The following is a 23419-nucleotide window of genomic DNA, read 5'->3' as shown; positions in this document are numbered from 1 at the left end:
AACTAATGGTATTGTGATCACTGGACCTGAAGTGCTCCCCAACACATACCTCCGTCACCTGACCCGTCTCATTCCCGAACAGGAGATCCAACACTGCCCCTTCTCTAGTTGGTACCTCTTTGTATTGCTGCAACAAACTATCTTGCACACGTTTGACAAACTCCAAACCATCCAGCCCTTTTACAGAATGGGCTTCCCAGTCTATGTGTGGAAAATTAAAATCTCCCACAATCACAACCTTGTGCTTAATACAAGTATCTGCTATCTCCTTACAAATTTGCTCCTCCAGTTCTCGGTTCCCATTAGGTGCTCTATAATACACCCCTATAATCATCACAACACCTTTCCTATTCCTCAATTCCACCCAAATAGCCTCCCTAGATGAGTCCACTAATCTATCCTGCCAGAGCACCGCTGTTATATATTCTCTCACAAGCAATGCAATACCTCCCCCTCTTGCCCCGCCTATTCTATCACACCCGAAGCAATGAAATCCTGGAATATTTAGTTGCCAATCACACCCCTCCAGCAACCACATTTCACTAATAGCTACAACGTCATTTTTCAGGTATGATCAGGAAAAACCTCCCACGGGGCTCCCTCCTCAATCCTTCTCCCACAGCGCTCCCTCCTCAACCCCTCTCCCACAGCTCTCCCTCCTCAACCCCTCTCCCACAGCGCTCCCTCCTCATCCCCTCTCCCACAGCGCTCCCTCCTCATCCCCTCTTCCACAGCGCTCCCTCCTCATCCCCTCTCCCACAGCGCTCCCTCCTCAATCCTTCTCCCACAGCGCTCCCTCCTCATCCCCTCTCCCACAGCGCTCCCTCCTCAATCCCTCTCCCACCGCGCTCCCTCCTCATTCCCTCTCCCACAGCGCTCCCTCCTCAATCCTTCTCCCACAGCTCTCCCTCCTCAACCCCTCTCCCACAGCGCTCCCTCCTCAACCCCTCTCCCACAGCTCTCCCTCCTCAACCCCTCTCCCACCGCGCTCCCTCCTCATCCCCTCTCCCACAGCGCTCCCTCCTCATCCCCTCTTCCACAGCGCTCCCTCCTCATCCCCTCTCCCACAGCGCTCCCTCCTCAATCCTTCTCCCACAGCTCTCCCTCCTCAACCCCTCTCCCACAGCTCTCCCTCCTCAACCCCTCTCCCACAGTGCTCCCTCCTCAATCCCTCTCCCACCGCGCTCCCTCCTCATCCCCTCTCCCACAGCGCTCCCTCCTCATCCCCTCTCCCACAGCGCTCCCTCCTCATTCCCTCTCCCACCGCGCTCCCTCCTCATCCCCTCTCCCACAGCGCTCCCTCCTCATTCCCTCTCCCACCGCGCTCCCTCCTCATCCCCTCTCCCACAGCGCTCCCTCCTCATCCCCTCTCTCACAGCGCGCCCTCCTCAACCCCTCTCCCACAGTGCTCCCTCCTCATCCCCTCTCCCACAGTGCTCCCTCCTCAACCCCTCTCCCACAGCTCTCCCTCCTCATCCCCTCTCCCACAGTGCTCCCTCCTCATCCCCTCTCCCACAGTGCTCCCTCCTCATCCCCTCTCCCACAGCTCTCCCTCCTCAACCGCTCTCCCACCGCGCTCCCTCCTCATCCCCTCTCCCACAGCGCTCCCTCCTCATTCCCTCTCCCACCGCGCTCCCTCCTCATCCCCTCTCCCACAGCTCTCCCTCCTCATCCCCTCTCCCACAGCGCTCCCTCCTCATCCCCTCTCCCACAGTGCTCCCTTCTCATCCCCTCTCCCACAGTGCTCCCTCCTCAACCCCTCTCCCACAGCTCTCCCTCCTCATCCCCTCTCCCACAGTGCTCCCTCCTCATCCCCTCTCCCACAGTGCTCCCTCCTCATCCCCTCTCCCACAGCTCTCCCTCCTCAACCGCTCTCCCACCGTGCTCCCTCCTCATCCCCTCTCCCACAGCGCTCCCTCCTCATTCCCTCTCCCACCGCGCTCCCTCCTCATCCCCTCTCCCACAGCGCTCCCTCCTCATCCCCTCTCCCACCGCGCTCCCTCCTCAACCCCTCTCCCACAGTGCTCCCTCCTCATCCCCTCTCCTACAGTGCTCCCTCCTCAATCCTTCTCCCACCACGCTCCCTCCTCAATCCCTCTCCCACCGCGCTCCCTCCTCATCCCCTCTCCCACAGCGCGCCCTCCTCAACCCCTCTCCCACAGCGCGCCCTCCTCAACCCCTCTCCCACAGCGCTCCCTCCTCAACCCCTCTCCCACAGCGTTCCCTCCTCATCCCCTCTCCTACAGCGCTCCCTCCTCAACCCCTCTCCCACAGCGCTCCCTCCTCATCCCCTCTCCTACAGCGCTCCCTCCACAACCCCTCTCCCACAGCGCTCCCTCCTCATCCCCTCTCCTACAGCGCTCCCTCCTCAACCCCTCTCCCACAGTGCTCCCTCCTCATCCCCTCTCCCACAGCGCTCCCTCCTCATCCCCTCTCCCACAGCGCTCCCCCCTCATCCCCTCTCCCACAGTGCGCCCTCCTCAACCCCTCTCCCACAGCGCTCCCTCCTCATCCCCTCTCCCACAGCGCTCCCACCTCATCCCCTCTCCCACAGCGCTCCCTCCTCATCCCCTCTCCCACAGCGCGCCCTCCTCAACCCCTCTCCCACAGTGCTCCCACCTCATCCCCTCTCCCACAGCGCTCCTTCCTCATCCCCTCTCCCACAGCGCTCCCCCCTCATCCCCTCTCCCACAGTGCGCCCTCCTCAACCCCTCTCCCACAGTGCTCCCACCTCATCCCCTCTCCCACAGCGCTCCCTCCTCATCCCCTCTCCCACAGCGCTCCCTCCTCATCCCCTCTCCCACAGCGCGCCTTCCTCAACCCCTCTCCCACAGCGCGCCATCCTCAACCCCTCTCCCACAGCGCTCCCTCCTCAATCCCTCTTCCACAGCGCTTCCTCCTCAACCACTCTCCCACAGCTCTCCCTCCTCATCCCCTCTCCCACAGTGCGCCCTCCTCAACCTCTCTCCCACAGCGCTCCCTCCTCAACCCCTCTCCCACAGCGCTCCCTCCTCATCCCCTCTCCCACCGCGCTCCCTCCTCATCCCCTCTCCCACAGCGCTCCCTCCTCATCCCCTCTCCCACAGCGTTCCCTCCTCATCCCCTCTCCCACAGCGCTCCCTCCTCATCCCCTCTCCCACAGCGTTCCCTCCTCATCCCCTCTCCCACAGCGCTCCCTCCTCATCCCCTCTCCCACAGTGCTCCCTCCTCATCCCCTCTCCCACCGCGACCCCATCTCAGCCTTCTCCTACAGGGATCCCTCCTCACCCTTTTAGGAGTGACGAGGAGGGAGCCCGTGGAGGGGTATTGAGGAAGGAGTATTTCTGAGGGAAAGACGATGTTTCTGATTACAGATTACCCCTCCCTAGGTTCTTTTCTAATCCCCCTCTCCCGAGGGAATAGCCCCACCGCGTTTGAGAGATACATGGGACAGGTGACGCTCCCCACACTCCCCGTCCTTGACCAGTCAGCCTTGAGGGTGGGAATCAGACAGCTGAACCCCGCCTCCCCAACTACTGCCAAAGGACGGGACGTCCCGTGACTGCCCCGAGCTCTCTCAACAGCTGCCGTTCTCCCTCCGATAAGGGTCCCCCCCCGGTAGAAACTGGCTCAATGCCGACCCTCCCCACCCCATCCCACCCCCCACCACCACACTGCATACAGCACTGGTCAACATGCAGACCCTGCTGTTCCTTGCCGCCAATAAGTTGACTCGTTCACTCCCTACCCTCTCTGAGTTCACCACCATTTCCCATACTCGGCGAGTGTGCCCACCTCCATTTCCTTCCTTTCTCGTTCCATCTCTCCCTCTCCATCCAGCTCTGCCCTTCCCTCAATTTCTCCCTACTTCCCTCAGCCTCTCTCTTCTCCCACCCCTCTCCCCTACCACTCCTCTCTGTCAATCTCTCCCCCCTTTCCATCTTCCCCTCCCTCCAGACCACGAACACAGAGACCGTAAGTATGCACTGTGTTCCCTGTGTGGGATTAACCCATGTATACGGAGACTGGAATTGTGCACAGTGCTCGGTGTGCTCTGATCAAGGGGTACAGACACTAGAATTATGGACGGTGTTCCCAGTGTGGTCTGACCCGGGGATACGGAGACCGGAACGCTGCACCCGCTGTGGTCTTAAATCTAAACGTACCAAAGGACCGCCCCTGTCTGCAAATGGAGTAGCAGTATTTTTCTGCTGCCCTTAGTTTTCTTTCTCTCCCCCTAGTTTAAGCTTTGAATTTAAAATTTTACTTGTTGATTCTTGAGGGTGATCAATATGTCTATGTCTATAAGAAGTGGGAGGAATTTACCTGAACCCAGTGAGAAAGGTAATGGGAAAGGAAAGGTGCAAAAGGAAAGATCTGATGAAATGCCATCGTGGGCTGAAAATATCGTTCGGACACTGAATTCAATTAAGGATCAGAATGGATCAATTAAAGACCAACTGGAAAGGAATAGTAATGGAATGAAGTCATTTCTGGGAAAACTTAAAGACCTGGAATCTCAAATTATTTCACACGAAGAGGAAATGAATATAACTAAGCAAAAGCTGTCTGAAGCTACAACTCGTTTGGAAAGATATCAAAATAAGATTATAGACCTGGAAACTAGGTCTCGATGAAGGAATGCAACAATTGTTGGGTGCAGGAAGGAGCTGAAGATGGAGATCTAACAGCTTACTTTGGTAAGCTTTTCCACACTTTATTTCCTACCATTCTATCAAAGCCGCCTGCTATAGAAAGGGCACACAGGGCGTTTATCTCGAAATCGAAGGACTCTAGTAAACCAAGATCTGTTCTGGTTTGCTTTCATCACTTTAAAATTAAAGATCAAATAATGCGACAGGCAAGAAAACAGACAGTTTTTAAATTTATGGAATCTGAGCTCCGCTTCAACGAAAATTATCCAAGAGAGATAATGGAACAAAGATCAAAATTTGAACTGGTAATGAAACAAGCATATGATAAGAATCTTTTCCCGTCTTTGAGGTATCAGACAAGAATTAAAAATTTCCCTGCCAATTCTCCTCCTCGTACTTTTTTTTGATCCAAAAGCTGCAGTGGATTTTGTTCAGGCTTTGCCTGCTGCTGTCACCGACACTGCTGTTGTATGATCCATCTGAAAGGCTGTTTGGCTATTTGTATATTATTCGCATTTTGGAAAGAAGATTTATGAAGGGCACTTGTATATTTCATCGAGAGACTAATTAAAGAACACGGAGAGTTGTTCTTTATTGCATATTATTGGTTTTCCTTTGGAAAGATTTATGGTTTAAGTATTTCTGCTCAAATGATCTCTGGACATTTTATGACTGAGGGAAGAAGATCAGGCTATTTGTACCTTTAATTTAATACTTAGTAGCTAATTGATAGTCTTTTCCTACTAATAGGGCTTTTTATATATTTTTCTGTTTTATTGTAACATTTTATAATTGAATTTAAAGCTTTTTTAGGGAATTAATATTAAACTTAAACATGGCGCTGGTTTATCTCTCTAAGAGATAATATTATTTTGGTTCTTTCTTGTTTATCAGTCGATGGAATGTAAATACCTTTTTTTGCTGAGACTTTATTGTCTTTTTCACAAGGTCACTCTGCTTTTTTACTAACTGGGGAGAGGGAAAGAAAACACAGACAGAGCAGTCAGCAGCTTTGAATTCTATCGTAGATCGCTTGCCTTTTTCGGGTTTCCGGGTGTGGGTGGGTGGGTTTAGAGTCAGGAGTTTTTTTCCATTGGGTGGTTCCGGAGCATGCGTGTTTTTTATTTGTATTCTTTATCGCCGCCATCTTTGATCATCCTGTATTGGTATGTGCTTTGTGCATGTATAAAGTAGAATGAAATTATAGTATGCTGTTCAAACGGATTAATATAATAAATTGGAATGTACGTGGTTGGAATCATCGTATTAAACGAAAGAAGACTTTTAAAATTATTAACCGATTCCAACCTGATATAATCTTTGCTCAAGAGACACATATCAGGGTGGGAGATCAAAATAGATTTTTAGATGGTGGAATGGTTTGCAATTCCACTCCTCAGAGTAAAACAAAAGGCGTGTCTATTTTCATTAAACCTAATATATTTATTCAAGAGGATATTGAATCAGATTCTAATGGTAGATTTTTAATTGTTGAAGGAACAATCTGTAACAGAAAAGTTGTTTTGGTTAATTTGTATGGTCCTAACTTAGATGATCCTTTTTTTAAAAAGGTATTTGCTTTACTGCCTGACTTAAATGAATATATGCTCATAATGGGTGGGGATTTTAATCGTTGTTTAAATCCTATGATTGATAAGAGCTTAACCAATCAGCGACTTCCAAATTGTTCCACGTCATTTATTAATTCCTTTTTGATTGATTTGGGGTTGATTGATTTGTGGAGGTATCTTCATCCCGATAATAGAGAATATTCTTTCTTCTCACACGTTTATAAAAAATATTCAAGGATCGATTATATTATAATCGATCCCTGCTTCTTGCCTAGTGTTAAAAATTGTGAATATAATGCTATTGCTATATCTGATCATGCGCCTCTGAGTTTGTCTTTTGAATTTGATGATGTCATTCTTGCCCGCCCACCTTGACACACGCCTCAGACATTATTGCAAAACTCTGACTTTGTCACTTTCATTGAAACCCAGATAAAAGAATTTTTTTTCTTTTTAATGATATAGGGGGTATGTCTAAATTAGTCATATGGGACACATGTAAAGCATTTTTATGTGGTCAGATTATTTCTTATTCAGCTAAACTTAGAAAACAAACTAAAGCAGAATTAGATAGAATTTCAAAACAAATTAAAGGTTTAGATAATATTTATGCAATTTCCCCCAATACTGATTTATTTAAACAAAGGGTGGAACTTCAATCACAATATAACCTGTTATTAACTCATCCCATTGAAGGTTATTTGCTGAAGTTAAAGAGCCAATTTTGTATGTTTGGAGATCAAAATAATAAACTGCTTGCATCTCAATTAAAAATGGCTGCAGCCGAAGGCAAATCATGAAAATTCTTAGGAAAGATGGTACCTTAGCTCAGGAATATGAAGAAATTAATAAGATTTTTCAAGATTTTTATGCTGAGCTATATAAATCTCAATGTCCGTTAGATTCCTCTAAAATGAATGCTTTTTTTTTACAAAAGATTGTTTTTCCTAAAATTTCGGCTGAGGATCAAAAGATTCTCGATGCTCCAATTACTGAAGCCAAAATTCATAAAGCTATTTTTCAATGCAATCTGGTAAGTCCCCAGGACTTGATGGCTATCCTGTAGAATTTTATTAAAAATTTGGAAAGTTGCTTTCTCTGTATATATTGGAAATGTTTAAGGATTCTTTTGTGAAAGGTAACTTACCCTCTACTTTTTATGAGGCCTCTATTGCTTTAATTCTTAAAAAAGATAAAGATCCTACTGACTGTACTTCATATAGACCGATTTCATTACTGAATGTTGATGCTAAGATTTTGTCAAAGATAATGGCCAATCGGTTGGAGAATATTTTGGGTAAAATTATTTGTAAAGATCAAACAGGCTTTATAAAGGGTCACTATTCCTTTTCAAATATTCGGAGACTATTTAACATTATATATTCATCCTCTTCTAAAATTCCACAATGTGTTGTATCTTTGGATGCTGAAAAAGCGTTCGACCGAGTCGAATGGAAATATTTATTCAATGTTTTAGCGAAATTTGGCTTTGGTGTTAATTTTAATAATTGGATTAAAATGATATATAAAGTCCCTTTTGCTACTGTTGTCACTAACAGTTGTAGGTCTCCTTTTTTTCAGCTTTCACGGGGGACAAGGCAAGGCTGTCCATTAAGTCCTTTGTTGTTTAATTTAATATTAGAACCCCTTGCTACTGCTCTTCATGAGGCTAAAAATATCCATGGGATCGTTGTGAATGAGACCATGAGTAAGGTCTCTCTTTATGCTGATGATTTATTGGTTTATATATCTAACCCTGATGAATCCATTCCTGCCCTGCTAAAATTATTTAATGAATTCGGAGGTTTTTCAGGATATAAAATTAATTTTAGTAAAAGTGAATTGGTTCCTTTAAATGATTCTGTCTCTATATATGATAATACTTCTTTAAAGTTTCAGACTCTTTTAGATATTTAGGTATTATAATTGCTAAAAAATATAAGGATCTTTATAAAGCTAATTTTCTTCCCTTAGTAGACTGATATGAAGTATTTATTTAGTAGATGGAGTCCACTTACATTTTCACTTGTTAGTCGTATTCATATAGTTAAAATGATGATTCTACCGAAATTTTTATATTTATTTCAGAATATTCCTGTTTTTTGACTAGGAAGTTTTTTGATCGGATTGATTCTATTATTTTATCTTTTACTTGGAATAATAAAAGACCAAGAATTAGTAAATGTCATTTACAAAAATTGAAAAGGGATGGAGGTCTTGCTTTGTCTAATTTTAGAATGTATTATTGGGCTGTTAATCTGTGATATATGTCTTTTTGGTTATACTGGGTTGATAAGGGTGATCGGTCAATTTGGGTAGACATGGAACTGAAAGTTGTAAAACAGTTTAATTTAACCTCGTTATTGGGGGCTCCTTTACCTATGCAATTAGGTAAAGTTGTTAATTTAAACCTATATCCTGTGAATAAGTTTATCCTTTACAAATTTGGCTCCAGTTCCGCAAATTTTTTAATCTTAAAAAATTTAAACTTTGTAGTTTAATTTACCGAAATTACTTTTTAAAGCCTTCTTTGTGTGATCCAATTTTTTTACTTTGGAAAAAATAAAGGTATTAATTCTTTTTTGGATTTATTTAAATAAGATAGATTGATGTCCTTTGAACAATTAATTGATAAATATTCTCTTTCATACTCACACATTCTGCAATACCTTCAAGTTAGATATTTTTTACAAAAATATTTAAGTAATTTCCCTTACATATTGGAGGCTGACCTGTTAGATACTATTATGAGTATGAATCCTTTGATTAAGGGTTCTATTGGAAGAATTTATAATTTACTATTACAATGGGATAAGCGTCCTTTATCTAAGATTAAACAGGATTGGGAAAAGGAACTTAATTTGACTTTTATGACGGAGGATTGGATGCGGATATTGAAGTTGGTTAACTCTTCTTCAATTTGTGCAAGCCATTCATTAATTCAATTTAAAATTGTACATCGTTATCATTTGACAAAGGAGAGACTTTCTAAAATCTTTCCTAATGTTGATAGTCATTGTGATAGATGTAAAACTGAGATAGCTACACTGACACATATGTTTTGGTCTTGTTCTATATTGGAACAGTTCTGGAAGTCGGTTTTCTTAACAATTTCTAAAGCACTTAAAATTAATTTACAACCTAATAAATTAACTGTGCTTTTTGGAATAGTTCCTCAGAATATTAACGACATTTCTGTGTCTGACCAACATGTTATTGCATTTGTTACATTGATAGCTAGGAGGGCCATTTTGTTGAAGTGGAAGGATACATCAGCTCCCACTTTGTCACAATGGTTCTCTCAAGTGATGCTATGTCTTAGTTTGGAGAAAATTAGGAGTCGAACCTTTGAAATTTTATTTGATTTTGAGAAAAGATGGGGCTCATTTGCTCGTTATTATCATTTGAGTTAATTGATATAATCTTTCCACAATCTAGTTGTAATTTTTTTTAGTATATTTTCTTTTCTTGCTGGCGGTTTGATGTTTATTTTTAGAAGCTTTTTGTATGACGCATGGCTCCGGGGTTGTGCACCTAACGGGTTCTCTTTTTTTCCCCTCACTTTTCTGCTCAGTAGGTTTTTTTTGTTATCACAAAACTTTCTTTTCAATCTTTAAGATGATGGGTTTTTTTTTGAGGCATTGTAAGTGTTGTTACTTCGATGTACTCATGTTATTTTTCCTATGTATACAATAAAAAGATTTGAAAAGAAAGAAAATCTAAACGTACCTTGTCCCTGTCTCTCTCACACATCTTTTCGGTCCCTTCCTCGCCCTCTTCCCCTTCCATTTAACCCTCCATCTCTTGTCCCTGCGAGAACCTCTTTTCCGTATGAACACGGTGAGAAGGTAATGGGAGGCAACCAGTGACAGAAACAAGGTGTCGCCTGGATCGCCTCCCTTATAGACACTTATCCCGTACGTCGGGGCTCCCTCATCAGAACGAACTGGGTTCTCACGGCGGCGCACTGTGAGGAGAGGCAAGTCACCGGGGCCACCCTCAGCTTTCCCCCGCCCCACAACCACCCTTCTTCACCCCCACAACCTTCTTCACATTTAACGCTTCGGTGTGGGCTCAAGAAACGTCCCTCTGCCGACAAGGAGACGGCAAATGATGGAATCTGGAGCCATCCACAAACTGCTGGGTCGGGTAACTTCCAAAGACAATTAGAAACAGGCCCTCAGAGAGATTAAGTTCGGGTTCATTGTCACGGGCACACGTTTCCAGGGATAAGTTCAAGTGTAGATTTATTGTTGTGCATGCGCGCTCAGACACACGCACACTATCTCTGAAATGCAACAAAGATCAGCTTTCAGCAGCATCAGCTCAGTAGATTACAAACACGGCAAGTGTAAATTACATAAACGTAAATTAACATAAATTATACATAGCTTACCCAGCATGCTAAACTTAACAGCATTGGTGCAATATTATGAAAGGGGGAAAGAGGTATGGCCTGAGTTAGTGATTGGGGTTCCGCGGGTTGGTTCAAGAACGGAATGATTGAAGGGAAATCGCTGTTCCTGAACCCGGCGGCGTGGGACTTCGGGATTCTGTTCCTCTTGTCAGATGGGGGCTCCAAGAAGATAGCACGGTCCGGATAGTGAGGGATCTTTGATGGTGGATGCTCTTCAGGGAACGCCGTCTTGTTGATACTATGGAGGTGTTGGTATTGGTATACTATTCACATATATCAAGATACAGTGAAAAGCTGTCTTCTGCAAGTTTGTCAGAGGCACAAGTACATACATTCACATGTGCAATGAGAAACGAACGTACAGCACAGCATTCACAAGAAAAACATCAATTATACATAAATTACGTCGAGATTTCACAAGGATAACACGATTAAAAGAAAAGCAATGTTAATATTAATATACTTGACAAATATATATATAACTATATAACTAAATTTTTAGCTATACTTTGACAAATCTTATTGAATTTTTTGATGAGGTTACTAGGAAAGTTGACGAGAGTAAAGCGGTGGATGTAGTCTATATGGACTTCAGTAAGGCCTTTGACAAGGTTCCACACGGAAGGTTAGTTAGGAAGTTTCGATCCTTAGGCATTAATATCGAAGTAGTAAAATGGATACAGCAGTGGCTGGATGGGAGACGCCAGAGAGTAGTGGTGGATAACTGTGTGTTAGATTGGAGGACGGTGTGTAGTGGTGTGCCTCAGGGATCTGTACTGGGTCCAATGATGTTTGTCAAATATATTAATAATTTGGATGATGGGGTGGTAAATTGGATTAGTAAGTATGCAGTTGATACTAAGATAGGTGGCGTTGTGGATAATGAAGTCGGTTTTCAAATCTTGCAGAGATTTAGGCCAGTTGGAAGAGTGGGCTGAAAGATGGCAGATGGAGTTTAATGCTGAAAGATGTGAGGTGCTATATTTTGGTAGGACTAATCAAAATAGGACATACATGGTAAATGGTAGGGCATTGAAGAATGCTGTAGAACAGAGGGATCTAGGAATAATGGTGCATAATTCCCTGAAGGTGGAATCTCATGTGGATAGGGTGGTGAAGAAAGCTTTTGGTATACTGACCTTTATTCGGCGCAGCATTGAGTATAGGAGTTGGGATGTAATGTTGAAATTGTACAAGGCATTGGTAAGGCCAAATTTGGAGTATTGTGTAAGTTCTGGTCACCGAATTATAGGAAATATGTAAATAAAATTGAGAGAGTACAGAGGAGATTTACTAAAATGTTGCCTGGGTTTCATTTCCTAAGTTACAGAGAAAGGTTGAACAAGTTAGGTGTTTATTCTTTGGAGCATAGAAGGCTGAGGGGAGACTTGATAGAGGTGTTTAAAATTATGAGGGGGATTGATAGAGTTGACGTGGATAGGGTTTTTCCATTGAGAGTGGGGGAGATTCAAACAGGAAGACTGAGTTGAGAGTTAAAGAGCAAAAGTTCAGGGGTAACACGAGGGGGAACTTCTTTACTCAGAGAGTGGTAACTGTGTGGAACGAGCTTCCAGCAGAAGTGGTTGAGGCTGGTTCAATGTTGTCGTTTAACGTTAAATGGGATAGCTATATGGACAGGAAAGGAATGAAGGGTTATGTGCTGAGTGCAGGTCAGTGGACTAGCTGAGAGTAAGAGTTCGGCACAGACGAGAAGGGCCTTAATGGCCTGTTTCCGTGCTGTAATTGGTATATGGTTAGTTATATGGTTACTGAGGCAGTGATTAGGGCTGTGCCAGTGGATTCCAGAACTGAATATTTGAAGAAAAGTAGCTGTTCCTGAACCTTGAGTCTTCTGTATCTCTTGGCCGATGATAACAGCTCGAAAATGGCCTGCGTTCTGCCCGGAGGTTGGAGACCAGTGGTGTTCCACTGGGATCTCTTCTGAAACCGCTGCTCTCTGTGATTTTTATAAATGACTTGGACGAAGAAGTGGAAGGATGAGTTAGTACCTTTGCAGGTGAAACAGAGGCTGGTGGTGCTAGGATCAACGGGACATTGATAGGGCACTGAAAGCTGGGCTGAGAAGTGGCAGATGGAATTCAAAGTGAAAAGTCGTAAAGTGATCTCACTTTGGAAGGTCGAACTTGAAGGCAGACCGGTATAATGGCAAGATTCTTGGCAGTGTGGCGGAACAGAGGGATCTTGGAGTGCATGTCCATAGATGTTTGGTGCCACTTTGAGGCCAGGTGGACTTTGGAGGAGCAACATCTCATATTCTGTTTTGGTAGTCTCTAACCTTACAACATCAAGTTCTCCATCTTCTGGTAACCATTCTCCCACCTTCCCTTATCCCGATGGCCCCATAACCTTTCTCGTTTCCCTCCTCCACCTACATCCATCTCCCTCTGGTTCCCCACCTACTTCCTTCATTCCATGCCTGCTGTCCTCTCCTCTCACACTCCTAATCCTTCACCTCTTTGCTCCTTCCACCTGTTCTCTCCACCACCCTCACCTATCATCTGCCAGCTTGTATTCCTTCCCTTCCCCTCCTTATTCTTGCTTCTGTCCTCTTCTACAGTCCTGTTGAAGGGTCTTGGCCCGAAACATCGACTCTTTATTCCTCAGCGAGATGCAGCCTCACCTCCCTTTGGCTCCTCTCCTTCTCCCCCACCCTTTTTTTCATAGCCACTGATTTCCTGCTTCAGTGCCTTACCTTTTCCAGGTATTACCTCCTCGTCTCTACTTCCTTTCCTGTGCCCCCACCTTCACCCTCTCACCTGGTCACCATCACTTCCCAGTTTGTACTGCCTTCCCTCTCCCCACCTTCTTATTCTGGCTTCTTTCCTCTTAATTCCTCGTCCTGATGAAGAGTCTGGGCCCAAAACGGCATCTGCTTATTCATTTCCATAGATGCTGTCTGATCTGCTGAGTTCCTCCAACATTTTTTCTGTGTTGCTTCAGATTTCCAGCAACAGCAGAATCTCTGTTGTCTACAGGATAGTTCCTGCAGTGCATCTGTAAAAGTTTGTCGAAATGTTTGCTGACATTCCTATAGTCTCCTTAAGCCTTTGTAAAAGTAGAGACACTGGCTGGCCTTTATTTTTATTTAGAGATACAACATGGCAGAGACCCTTCTGGCCCAGCAATTCACCCTAACCTCATCACACAACAATTTACAATCACCAATTAACCTATTAACTAGTAGATCAGTTAAGTGGGGAGCATCCCATCACACAGTTGATCTGTAGATGGGGACAGGCAATGTGGCAGATGTGGAGTACATGGACTATCTCCACCCAGGGAAGTGGGGGGTGCCCCTTCATACTCCTGACCTGTAGACAGAGGGACAGGTAATGTGGTGGATATGGAATGCATAGACTAATCCTTGCATAGAAGTGCAGGGATGGGGGTGCTGGGGGAAGAAGTGAAGTCTCAGTAGACCCATGCCCTGTACCTTGTGAGCGCATAGTGGGTATATTGATACTCCAGTACCCTTCCTGATCAAGGGGATCCCCAGGGTATTCTACGCCTACCCCACAATATATCCCAGACCATGGCGTTATTGCTGTTCTGAAAAGGGATCAAGACATACAGGACTAGAACAGCAGTTGGACTGGGGAGGGGTTGCAATGGGAGAGGAACAAACTGCCAAATGGCCTAATGCTCCTTCTCTTCCTCATGTTAATCCAGGCCTCACATCCCTCTCAGTCTCTGTGACCTGCTCCAGGCTCTAAATCCCTCCCCAGTCTCTGTGATCCCATCCAGCAGCTCCCCCTCCCAGTCTTTGGGTAGGTTTGAGATTAGGGTGTTTGGTGAAGCAATCAGTTCCCTACATCATCACCCACTCTCTCCCCACCTGCAGTGACCACGTTTCACCTGGGTGAGCACGACCTCTCGGTGATGGAGAGGTCAAAATAGTTCAGTCCAGCCAACAGAACGTTCGTCCTATGATGCGCGAACCCTGGATAATGACATCATGCTAATCCACCTGTCCTGGATGCCACCACTAACCAGAACGTACCGACCATCACCCTGCCCACAGAACAGATGGAGCATCACCATGAATGAGAGTAAGCAAGTTGACAGGGAGCGGGAGAGGGGCAAGGATGGTAGGGGAAGCGAGAGAGAAGGGAGGAAATGGGGGGAGAGAAGGGTTGACAGAGCAGTAGGGGAGAGATAGAGGGCAGATGAGGTGTAAAGTGGTTTTGGAGAGAATTTAGGGGGACATAGGGAGGGGTGAGGTAGAAGTGTGGATTTGTGGGGAGAACGGTATAATACAGGAGAGCAAGGGGTGAGTGTCTGGGGGGGAGAGAGAGATAGAGGTGGAAAGGGGTGCAGAATCCAGTCTGCCCACCCACATTCATATGCAGAGGATTAGAATACAAAAGCAAGGATGTAATGCCGCGGCCTAATAAGGCATTGGTCAGCCTGCCTTTGCAGTATTGTGCAGTTTTAGAATCTGAAAGATGTGTTGACATTGGAGAGAGACCAGAGGAGGTTCACGAGAATGATAGCAGGAATGAAGAGCATTTGACGGTGCTAGGCCTGCAGTTTAGAAGAATGGCGGGGATGGCTGGGATCTCATTGAAACATATTTCATATCGAAAGGCCTAGATAAGTGGACGTGGAGGAATTCCCTCAAAAGAGAGGTGAATCTGTGAGGCCAAATCATTGAGTATATTTAAAGCAGAGGTTGATAGGCTCTTGATTAGTCAATGCTTTAAATTTTGCAGGGAGAATGGGGGTAGGGGTAATAAATCAGCAATGATAGAATGGGGAACAGATGATGTTCCTATACGTGGGGAGCTAGTGACGGACTCTGCTTCCCATTTTTCCCAACAGGGTGACTCCGGCATGCTCCTGGGAGTTGCCTCCTGGGGCTTTGAGTGTGGGTATGGCAGGCTATCCCAGAGTCTACACGAGAGTGCTCTCATACATTCAATGGATCACTGAGAGCCCTCTAGTGTCTCCTGTGGGGCAATGAACCAGTGTGGACCATCTATGTATGTCTTCACATATTTCAGTAAAACGATTGCTCCGAATCACCATGGTACTTTTCTTAAACAGAAGAGATTCTGCAGATGCTGAAAATTCCCCTCCCTCTTCACTATTCTTCTGTTCCCCACTCTGACCTCTTCTCCTCACCTGCCTATCACTTCCCCCTGGGTTCCCTCCTCCTTCCCTTTCTCCCATGGTCCACTCTCCCCTATCAGATTCCTTCCTCTCCAGATCTTTACCTTTTCCATTTATCACCTCCCAGCTTCTTACTTCACCCTCCCCCACCCCCAACCTTCTAGCACGTCCTCCTTTCCCTTCCCCACCTTCTTATTGTGGCATCTTCCCCCTTTCTGACGCGTCAACTGTTGATTCGTTTCCCTAGACGCTGTCTAACCTAGTCCTCCAGCATTCCACGTGTGTTGTGGTAGCTTTCTCTCAGGTGCTGACTGCTGTGGTTTGACTGTACAGGTGGCACTGAACACAGGCTGATAGACTCAGCAAGTCTTAGAACAGTACAGGACAGGAACAGATCCCTCAGCCCATCCTGTTGGTGCAGACCTCCATTCCAGATTAAATGGAATGCCTTCTGCTATGCATTGTCTGTACCCCTCTATTCCCTGAATGTGCATGTGTCTAACAGCCTCAAACATCTGTATCGTACCCGGCCCCACCACTACCCCTGGCAGTACATTCCAGACAGCCGCCACTCTGTGTAAAACCTTGCCCTGCACATCTTTCTTCAACTTCCCTCCCTCACCTTAAATGCACGTCTTTAGTATTAGACATTTCAACTCCCTTGGAAAAAGACAACTCTGACTGTCTGTTCGATAGACACCTCTCAATTTTGTAAACGTCTATCAGGTCTTTTCACAGCCTCCGGCACTCGGAGAAAACAACTCATGTTTGTCCAACATCACCTTACAGCTCACACCCTCTAATCCCGACAGCAACCTGGTGCATCTCAGAGCACTGAACAATACAATACTCTAGACAGGGTGGTGAAGAAGGTGGCATGCTGTCCTTCATCAGCCAGGGCAGGAGTTGGGAGTAATGCTGCAGTTGTCTTATACATCGCTGAGGCCAGACTGGAGTACCCTGCTTAGTTTCGGTTGCCCTTTTATAGGTGAGATGCCTTTAAACTTGAAAGAGTGCAGAGGAGATTTATGAGGACTTTTCCAGGACTTGGGGGACTAAGTAATGGAGAGAGGTTGAGACTTAATTTACGAAAGCTTAAAAAAAATCATGAGGGGCACAGATAGGGTGAATACACACAGATTTTTCCCCAGGGTTGGAGAATCAAGAACTAGAGGGCACACATTTAAGGTTAGAGTGAAGAGATTTAATAGGAACCTGAGGGTCAACTTTTTTTTCCACCAGAGGGTGGAACAAGCTGCCAGAGGAAGGGTTTGAGGCAGGCACGTCCACAACGTTTGAAAGATACTTTGCCAGGTTCATGGATAGGAAAGTTTTAGAGGGAAGCTGGCCATACGCAGGCAAATGGATCTGGATTATGGGAATCAGTATGGACCATTTGGGCCGAAGGGCCAGTTTCTGTGCTGTGTTACGCTATGACGTTGCAGTTGGAGAAAGCAGAGGCTAAGGTCAGAACAGTGCAGTGGTACATAGTACAGGCCCTTTGGCCCATAATGTTGTGATGATCCTCATAAACCTACACCATCATCAATCTACTCCTTCCCTCCTAGACAGCCCATAACCCTCCAATATTCTTTCATCCATGTGTCAGTTTAAACCTCTTAAATATCCCTTATGTACTCAACCACTGACCCCAGGAGCGTTCTATTGCATTTTTGTAAAAAACGACCGCTAACACTTCCTAAACTTTCAAATCTCCTATCATCCTCCAAAGAGAAAAGCCTTAGCTTGCTCAACCTAAGTTCGCTCGTTATGTGCTGTGTCGTACGACGTGGCCGATCATGGTCTTTCCATGACCATGATTGTTCTTGACAAATTTTTCTACACAAGTAGTTTGCCATTGTCTTCTTCTGGGCAGTGTCGTTACATTGGTGACCCCAGCCATTATCAATGTTCTTCAGAGATTGTCTTCCTGGCATCAATGATCGCATAACCAGGATTTGTGATGTGCACCAGCTGCTCATACGACCATCCACCACCTGCTCTCATAGCTTCATAGGACTCTGATCAGGGGGACTAACCTTGCCCAAGGGTAACCTGCAGGCTAGCAGAGGGAAGGAGCACCCTTCTTTGGTAGAAACATATCTCCACCCCTCCACCCAAGGTAGTTAAGTTTGCCGATGACATGACAGCTTGTGGAGGGTTGTTGTAGGTTGCAGTGGGACTTTGACAGGGTGCAGAGCTGGGCTGAGAAGAGGCATGCCCTCAAGTCCATGTCATAAGACATGCTTTCTAATCCAGGTAAATCTCCTCAGCACCCCCTCTAAGGCTTGCACATCCTTGGGAGTGGAGGGCGGAGGGGTGGAGCAAAGTTAAGATGGCACTAAATGGCAACTCCTTTGCTTGCATCTTCAGAAACAGTGTTACTTCTATCTTTGATCTCTTTGTTTCCTTTTCAAGGTACTTTTGAAGACCTTCACCTGGAGCTACACTCAGACTTTGGTCTTTGCGGGAATGGGACACGCTCTCAGGGCCTCACAAACGGCTGCTTTTTGACATCCCAATGATGCGGCCTGGAAGACAAGCATACCTTCGGGGCTCTGGAAACCCGCTGATTCTAGGCTGGTGCCCATGACTGAAGCGTCACAGGAGAACATGGGACATCGGGAGCAAGGGGTTAGCTGCCGGGGTTGTGTCCAGAGAGCTGCGCCTTTCTGGTGCCGAACCTCTGGGCGCAGAGCTCGGAAAAAGCCACGCGGTAGACTTTTAACCTGGTAAATCAGCATATTGTTTGTTATGTCTCCCCACACCAGAGGGGGAGGGGGAGCGGCATGTCAAATTACCGGGTGAACCAGTAGTTTTTGAGATACTGCAAGTCTGTGTCTTTGATTATGTTTGCTGCATGCTTGAGTGCTCAGTGGAGGGTGCTGATGCTTTTTTTGCTGGTAGTGTCGGGGGGGGGTATCATTGCCCTGCTGCCGCTTGTGTGTGGGAGGGGGGAGCTGGGGTGTCGTTCAAACATTTAGCTGTCACTCATTCTATGGGGCACTCCTGTTTTTGTGGATGTTTGCAAAGAAGAAGAATTTCAGGACGTATAGTGTCTATATTTCTCTGATATTAAATGTACCTATTGAAACCCTTCCTATGACGCAAACAGAACTGAGCATAATACTCCAGGTGTGGTCTAACCAGGGTTTTATAGAGCTGCAACATTACCCCACGGCTCGAAACTCAAACACCCGACTAATCAAGGACAACACATCATACACCTTTTTAACCACACTATCAACCTGTGTGGCGACGCTGAGGGATCAATGGACATGGACACATTCCTCCACACTGCTAACAATTCTGCCAGTAACCTTATATTCTGCTTCAGGTTCGACCTTCCAATGTGAATCACTGCACACTTTCTGTGGATTAAACTCCATCTGCCCATTCTGTTCCTGTGGAACACCACTGGTCAGCAACCCCCAGGCAGGATTCATCCCAGCTGCAACCACCCTCTGCCTTCCGTGACTGACCATCCACTCAGCCAACTTTCCATCCCTCCCTGCCATCTTTCTGGATGAAATTTTGACGCAAGCAAGAGAGGGAACGATCCTGAACGGCCAGAAACCCAGCTTCTCCTCCTCTCTTTTGACTTCAGGGCCTTACTCCTGCCCGGAATTCAGTGCTAGCTCGCTGAAGTCAGAGTGGAGTTTTACCAATTCCGGCACACTTCTCAGCAACTTGGTGCTCAGAGAAAAGGCAGATCTCAAAGACGAGAGGGTCACAGGGCTTTAATGTTGAGAAAGTAGACAGAGGAAGTGCATTCGAATCGTATTTCTGGAGAACAAAAGTCTCTGGGTTATGGGCCCATCCATTTACTGTGCCCAGCAGGTGGTCCCCAAGGGTGAGGGAGAATGCTGCACACAACCCCCCACACCCTTCCTCCACGGGGAGCCAGGCAAGTCAAAGCTAGGCCGCACCCGGAACCTGGGACTGGCCTTGGGCTGAGGCTCGAGTGGAAGCAGCCTCCTGCCTCCAGCCCTCCAACAGCCGGTTGAGCAGGGTGTTGGGGTTGTTGCTGGGTCGGGAGGTTGGCAGAGGAGGAAGGGGGTTGCCCCGGTACTCAATCACGGCCATTCGTGCCCGGTCGTAGGTGTCCCGGTTGGGAATCTGCAACATCCGGACATAGTTCCCTGTCTGGTTCTGGAAACGGTGTGCCAAAACCTGGAACAGCTTTGGGATCAGGTCTTTCTCCTGGGGTGGAAAGGGGACAGAGAGAGTCAGTGTTGAGAAAGGCACATCATTACCTCTCCCTCTTCACTGCCCCCCCCACGACATTTCATCCTCAAGAACCTCCCACAGCGCTCCCTCCTCACTACTGCCTCCCACAGCACTCCCCTCCCATAGTGTCCCATCCTCACTACCCCGGTCCCACAGGTCTCCGTCCTCACCGCTCCCATCCCACAACGTCCCATTCCCAGCGCACTCCCTCCTCACCGCTCCCCTCACTGCCCCCTCCCACGGTTCATCATCCTCACCTCCCCCCTCACTGCCCCCTCCCACGGTTCATCATCCTCACCGCCAACCCCCCCCACAACAAAGTGCTTCCTCCTCACCAGTGGTACGTACCGTCAGCCAGAAGTCGGCCATCTCCATGGCCCGTGGATCAGTTTCCCCCCTCTTGGCATGGTCCACCAGCTGGGGGAGGGACAGGGGTCAGCACGGGAACAATTCAGCACACTTTACAACCACCCCACCCGTCCCCACCCCTCTTTTCCCACACAACCTCCCATGCCTGTGCTCATGGGAGAGGGAATAAGGCCATTCCAGTTCTCCACACCCTTTCCTTTCTGCGAACCCCTCAGCCGTTACAACCCTCCCCTATACCGCCCACTCCAATCTCCACACTTACCCTCTCGGCGTAGACCCTCATCTCATCGGCCCGTGCCAGGGTGGTCTCGATCCTCTCGTGCCGGACCAGGGCGGTGACAAGGCAGCGCAGCATGTCGATGCGAGAACGCGGTCCCAGGCCCATGCGCCTGTACACCTTCCCATGTCTGATCCACAGCGTAACCGTCAGATGCATCTTCGGCGCTGGAAGATGCACAAATTCAGTACCAGCGCTCCTCACCTCACTGATTCCCAGGGCAAGCTCACCCCTAGGCCACCAAATGATCCTCTCTCCCTCTCCCCCGGCTCCTCTCCCCTCCCTCTCCCCCGGCTGCTCTCACCTCCCTCTCCCCCGGCTCCTCTCCCCTCCCTCTCCCCCAACTGCTCTCCCTTCCCTCTCTCCCTCTCCCCAGCTGCTCGCCCCTCCCTCTCCTCTCCCTCTCCCCCAGATCCTCTCCCTTCCCTCTCTCCCTCTCCCCCAGCTGCTCACCCCTCCCTCTCCTCTCCCTCTCCCCTCCCTCTCCCCCAGCTGCTCTCCCTCTCCCCCAGCTGCTCGCCCCTCCCTCTCCTCTCCCTCTCCCCCAGATCCTCTCCCCTCCCTCTCCCCCAGCTGCTCTCCCCTCCCTCTCTCCCTTCCCCCCGGCTACTCTTCCCTCCCCTCTCCCCCGGCTACTCTCCTCTCCCTCTCTCCCCAGCTGCTCTGCCCTCCCTCTCTCCCTCTCCCCCAGCTGCTCTCCCTTCCCTCCCTCTCCCCCCAGCTGCTATCCCCTCCCTCTCTCCCCGCTACTCTCCACTCCCTCTCCCCCCTCCCCTCACTCTCCCCCAGCTGCTCTCCCCTCCCTTTCCCCCTCTCCCCCCGGCTGCTCTCCCCACTACTCTCCCCTCTCTCTCCCCCCGGCAGCTCTCCCCTCCCTCTCTCGCTCTCCCCCGGCACATCTCCCCTCCCTCTCTCGCTCTCCCCCGGCACATCTCCCCTCCCTCTCTCGCTCTCCCCCGGCACATCTCCCCTCCCTCTCTCTCCCCCCCCCCCCACCTCACTCCCTTTACGCTTCCACTACCTCCCCCTTTCCCCACCTCTCCCAGTCGTTTCACGAACTCTCTCCTCCACCCTTTCCCTTCCGCATTCTCACCTCTCCTAATCTTTCCCTCCCTTCCTCACTCTCTCCCGTTCCTCACCCCATTTTCTCTCTCTCTCTCTCTCTCTCTGCCCTTACTCACCACCTCCCCGCTCACAGCGCCACCATCTCCGGGTACGTACTCTCTACCTCCGGCCGGAATCCCGATTCCCGCACGAAGGTTCCGCGAGAAAACTGAAGCTAAGTCTCATTCGAGGGGCTGAAAGGCCTCCTCCTCGCCCAAATAGCGGATCAGCATTGAATTCGACACGTACGAAATTTAAAATAATTATTTGTTCAGCAGCTATAGTCAAACTTGCACAGGAAGTTTCGAAATAAATATTTATTTTCAGTAAAACCAGTCTCTGGGATGTTTCTTTGTCTGTGGTGTTGGGCTCCAACAACCGTCTGTCCCCTACTTTGAAGGACAGCAGCGGGTGGGATGTGGTGCATCATGTGGACCTGAGCACAAGGATATTGAAATGCAGATATGAGGTGTGGGAACTGAACTGTGGACGATAGTTCGAACGGACTGAAACCCACTCAGTGCAGACTGTGTATGAACTCCTTCAGTGAATCCGAAATACACACACACACATACTTAAAAAAGGAGGGAGTGAGAAACCGGGGAATTATAGACCGGTTAGCCTAACGTCGGTGGTGGGGAAACTGCTGGAGTAAGTTATCAAGGATGTGATAACAGCACATTTGGAAAGCGGTGAAATGATCGGACAAAGTCAGCATGGATTTGTGAAAGGAAAATCATGTCTGACGAATCTCATAGAATTTTTTGAGGATGTAACTAGTAGAGTGGATAGGGGAGAACCAGTGGATGTGGTATATTTGGATTTTCAAAAGGCTTTTGACAAGGTCCCACACAGGAGATTAGTGTGCAAACTTAAAGCACACGGTATTGGGGGTAAGGTATTGGTGTGGGTGGAGAATTGGTTAGCAGACAGGAAGCAAAGAGTGGGAATAAACGGGACCTTTTCAGAATGGCAGGCGGTGACTAGTGGGGTACAGCAAGGCTCAGTGCTGGGACCCCAGTTGTTTACAATATATATTAATGACTTGGGTGAGGGAATTAAATGCAGCATCTCCAAGTTTGCGGATGACACATAGAAACATAGAAAATAGGTGCAGGAGTAGGCCATTCGGCCCTTCGAGCCTGCACCGCCATTTATTATGATCATGGCTGATCATCCAACTCAGAACCCCGCCCCAGCCTTCCCTCCATACCCCCTGACCCCTGTAGCCACAAGGGCCATATCTAACTCCCTCTTAAACATAGCCAATGAACTGGCCTCAACAGTTTCCTGTGGCAGAGAATTCCACAGATTCACCACTCTCTGTGTGAAGAAGTTTTTCCTAATCTCGGTGCTAAAAGGCTTCCCCTCTATCCTCAAACTGTGATCCTTCGTTCTGGACTTCCCCAACATCGGGAACAATCTTCCTGCATCTAGCCTGTCCAATCCCTTTAGGATCTTATACGTTTCAATCAGATCCCCCCTCAATCTTCTAAATTCCAACGAGTACAAGCCCAGTTCATCCAGTCTTTCTTCATATGAAAGTCCTGCCATCCCAGGAATCAATCTGGTGAACCTTCTTTGTACTCCCTCTATGGCAAAGATGTCTTTCCTCAGATTAGGGGACCATAACTGCACACAATACTCCAGGTGTGGTCTCACCAAGGCCTTGTACAACTGCAGT

At 47.6% G+C, this 23419-nt stretch overlaps 1 protein-coding gene across 2 annotated transcripts; it reads right to left on the bottom strand.

The window, feature by feature from the left end:
- Positions 1-19480: 19480 nt before the first annotated feature.
- Positions 19481-21959, bottom strand: LOC134341215 (large ribosomal subunit protein bL17m-like). 2 transcript variants are annotated; one of them, XM_063039045.1, is made up of 4 exons: positions 21813-21959; positions 20617-20798; positions 20334-20402; positions 19481-19958 (listed from the first exon to the last, which is right to left on the bottom strand). In XM_063039045.1, the coding sequence occupies exons 2-4, from the start codon at positions 20788-20790 to the stop codon at positions 19674-19676; spliced, it is 528 nt and encodes a 175-aa protein (XP_062895115.1). In that variant the 5' UTR covers positions 20791-20798; positions 21813-21959; the 3' UTR covers positions 19481-19673. The 2 variants fall into 2 exon arrangements, with proteins under 2 accessions (XP_062895115.1, XP_062895116.1); XM_063039046.1 differs by lacking the exon at positions 21813-21959 and adding an exon at positions 21725-21748.
- Between the last annotated feature and the right edge of the window lie 1460 nt (positions 21960-23419).

This window comes from Mobula hypostoma (assembly GCF_963921235.1).
Source record: "Mobula hypostoma chromosome 8 unlocalized genomic scaffold, sMobHyp1.1 SUPER_8_unloc_7, whole genome shotgun sequence".
Taxonomy (NCBI): Eukaryota; Metazoa; Chordata; class Chondrichthyes; order Myliobatiformes; family Myliobatidae; genus Mobula; species Mobula hypostoma.
This window is presented reverse-complemented; position numbering and strand designations above follow the sequence as displayed.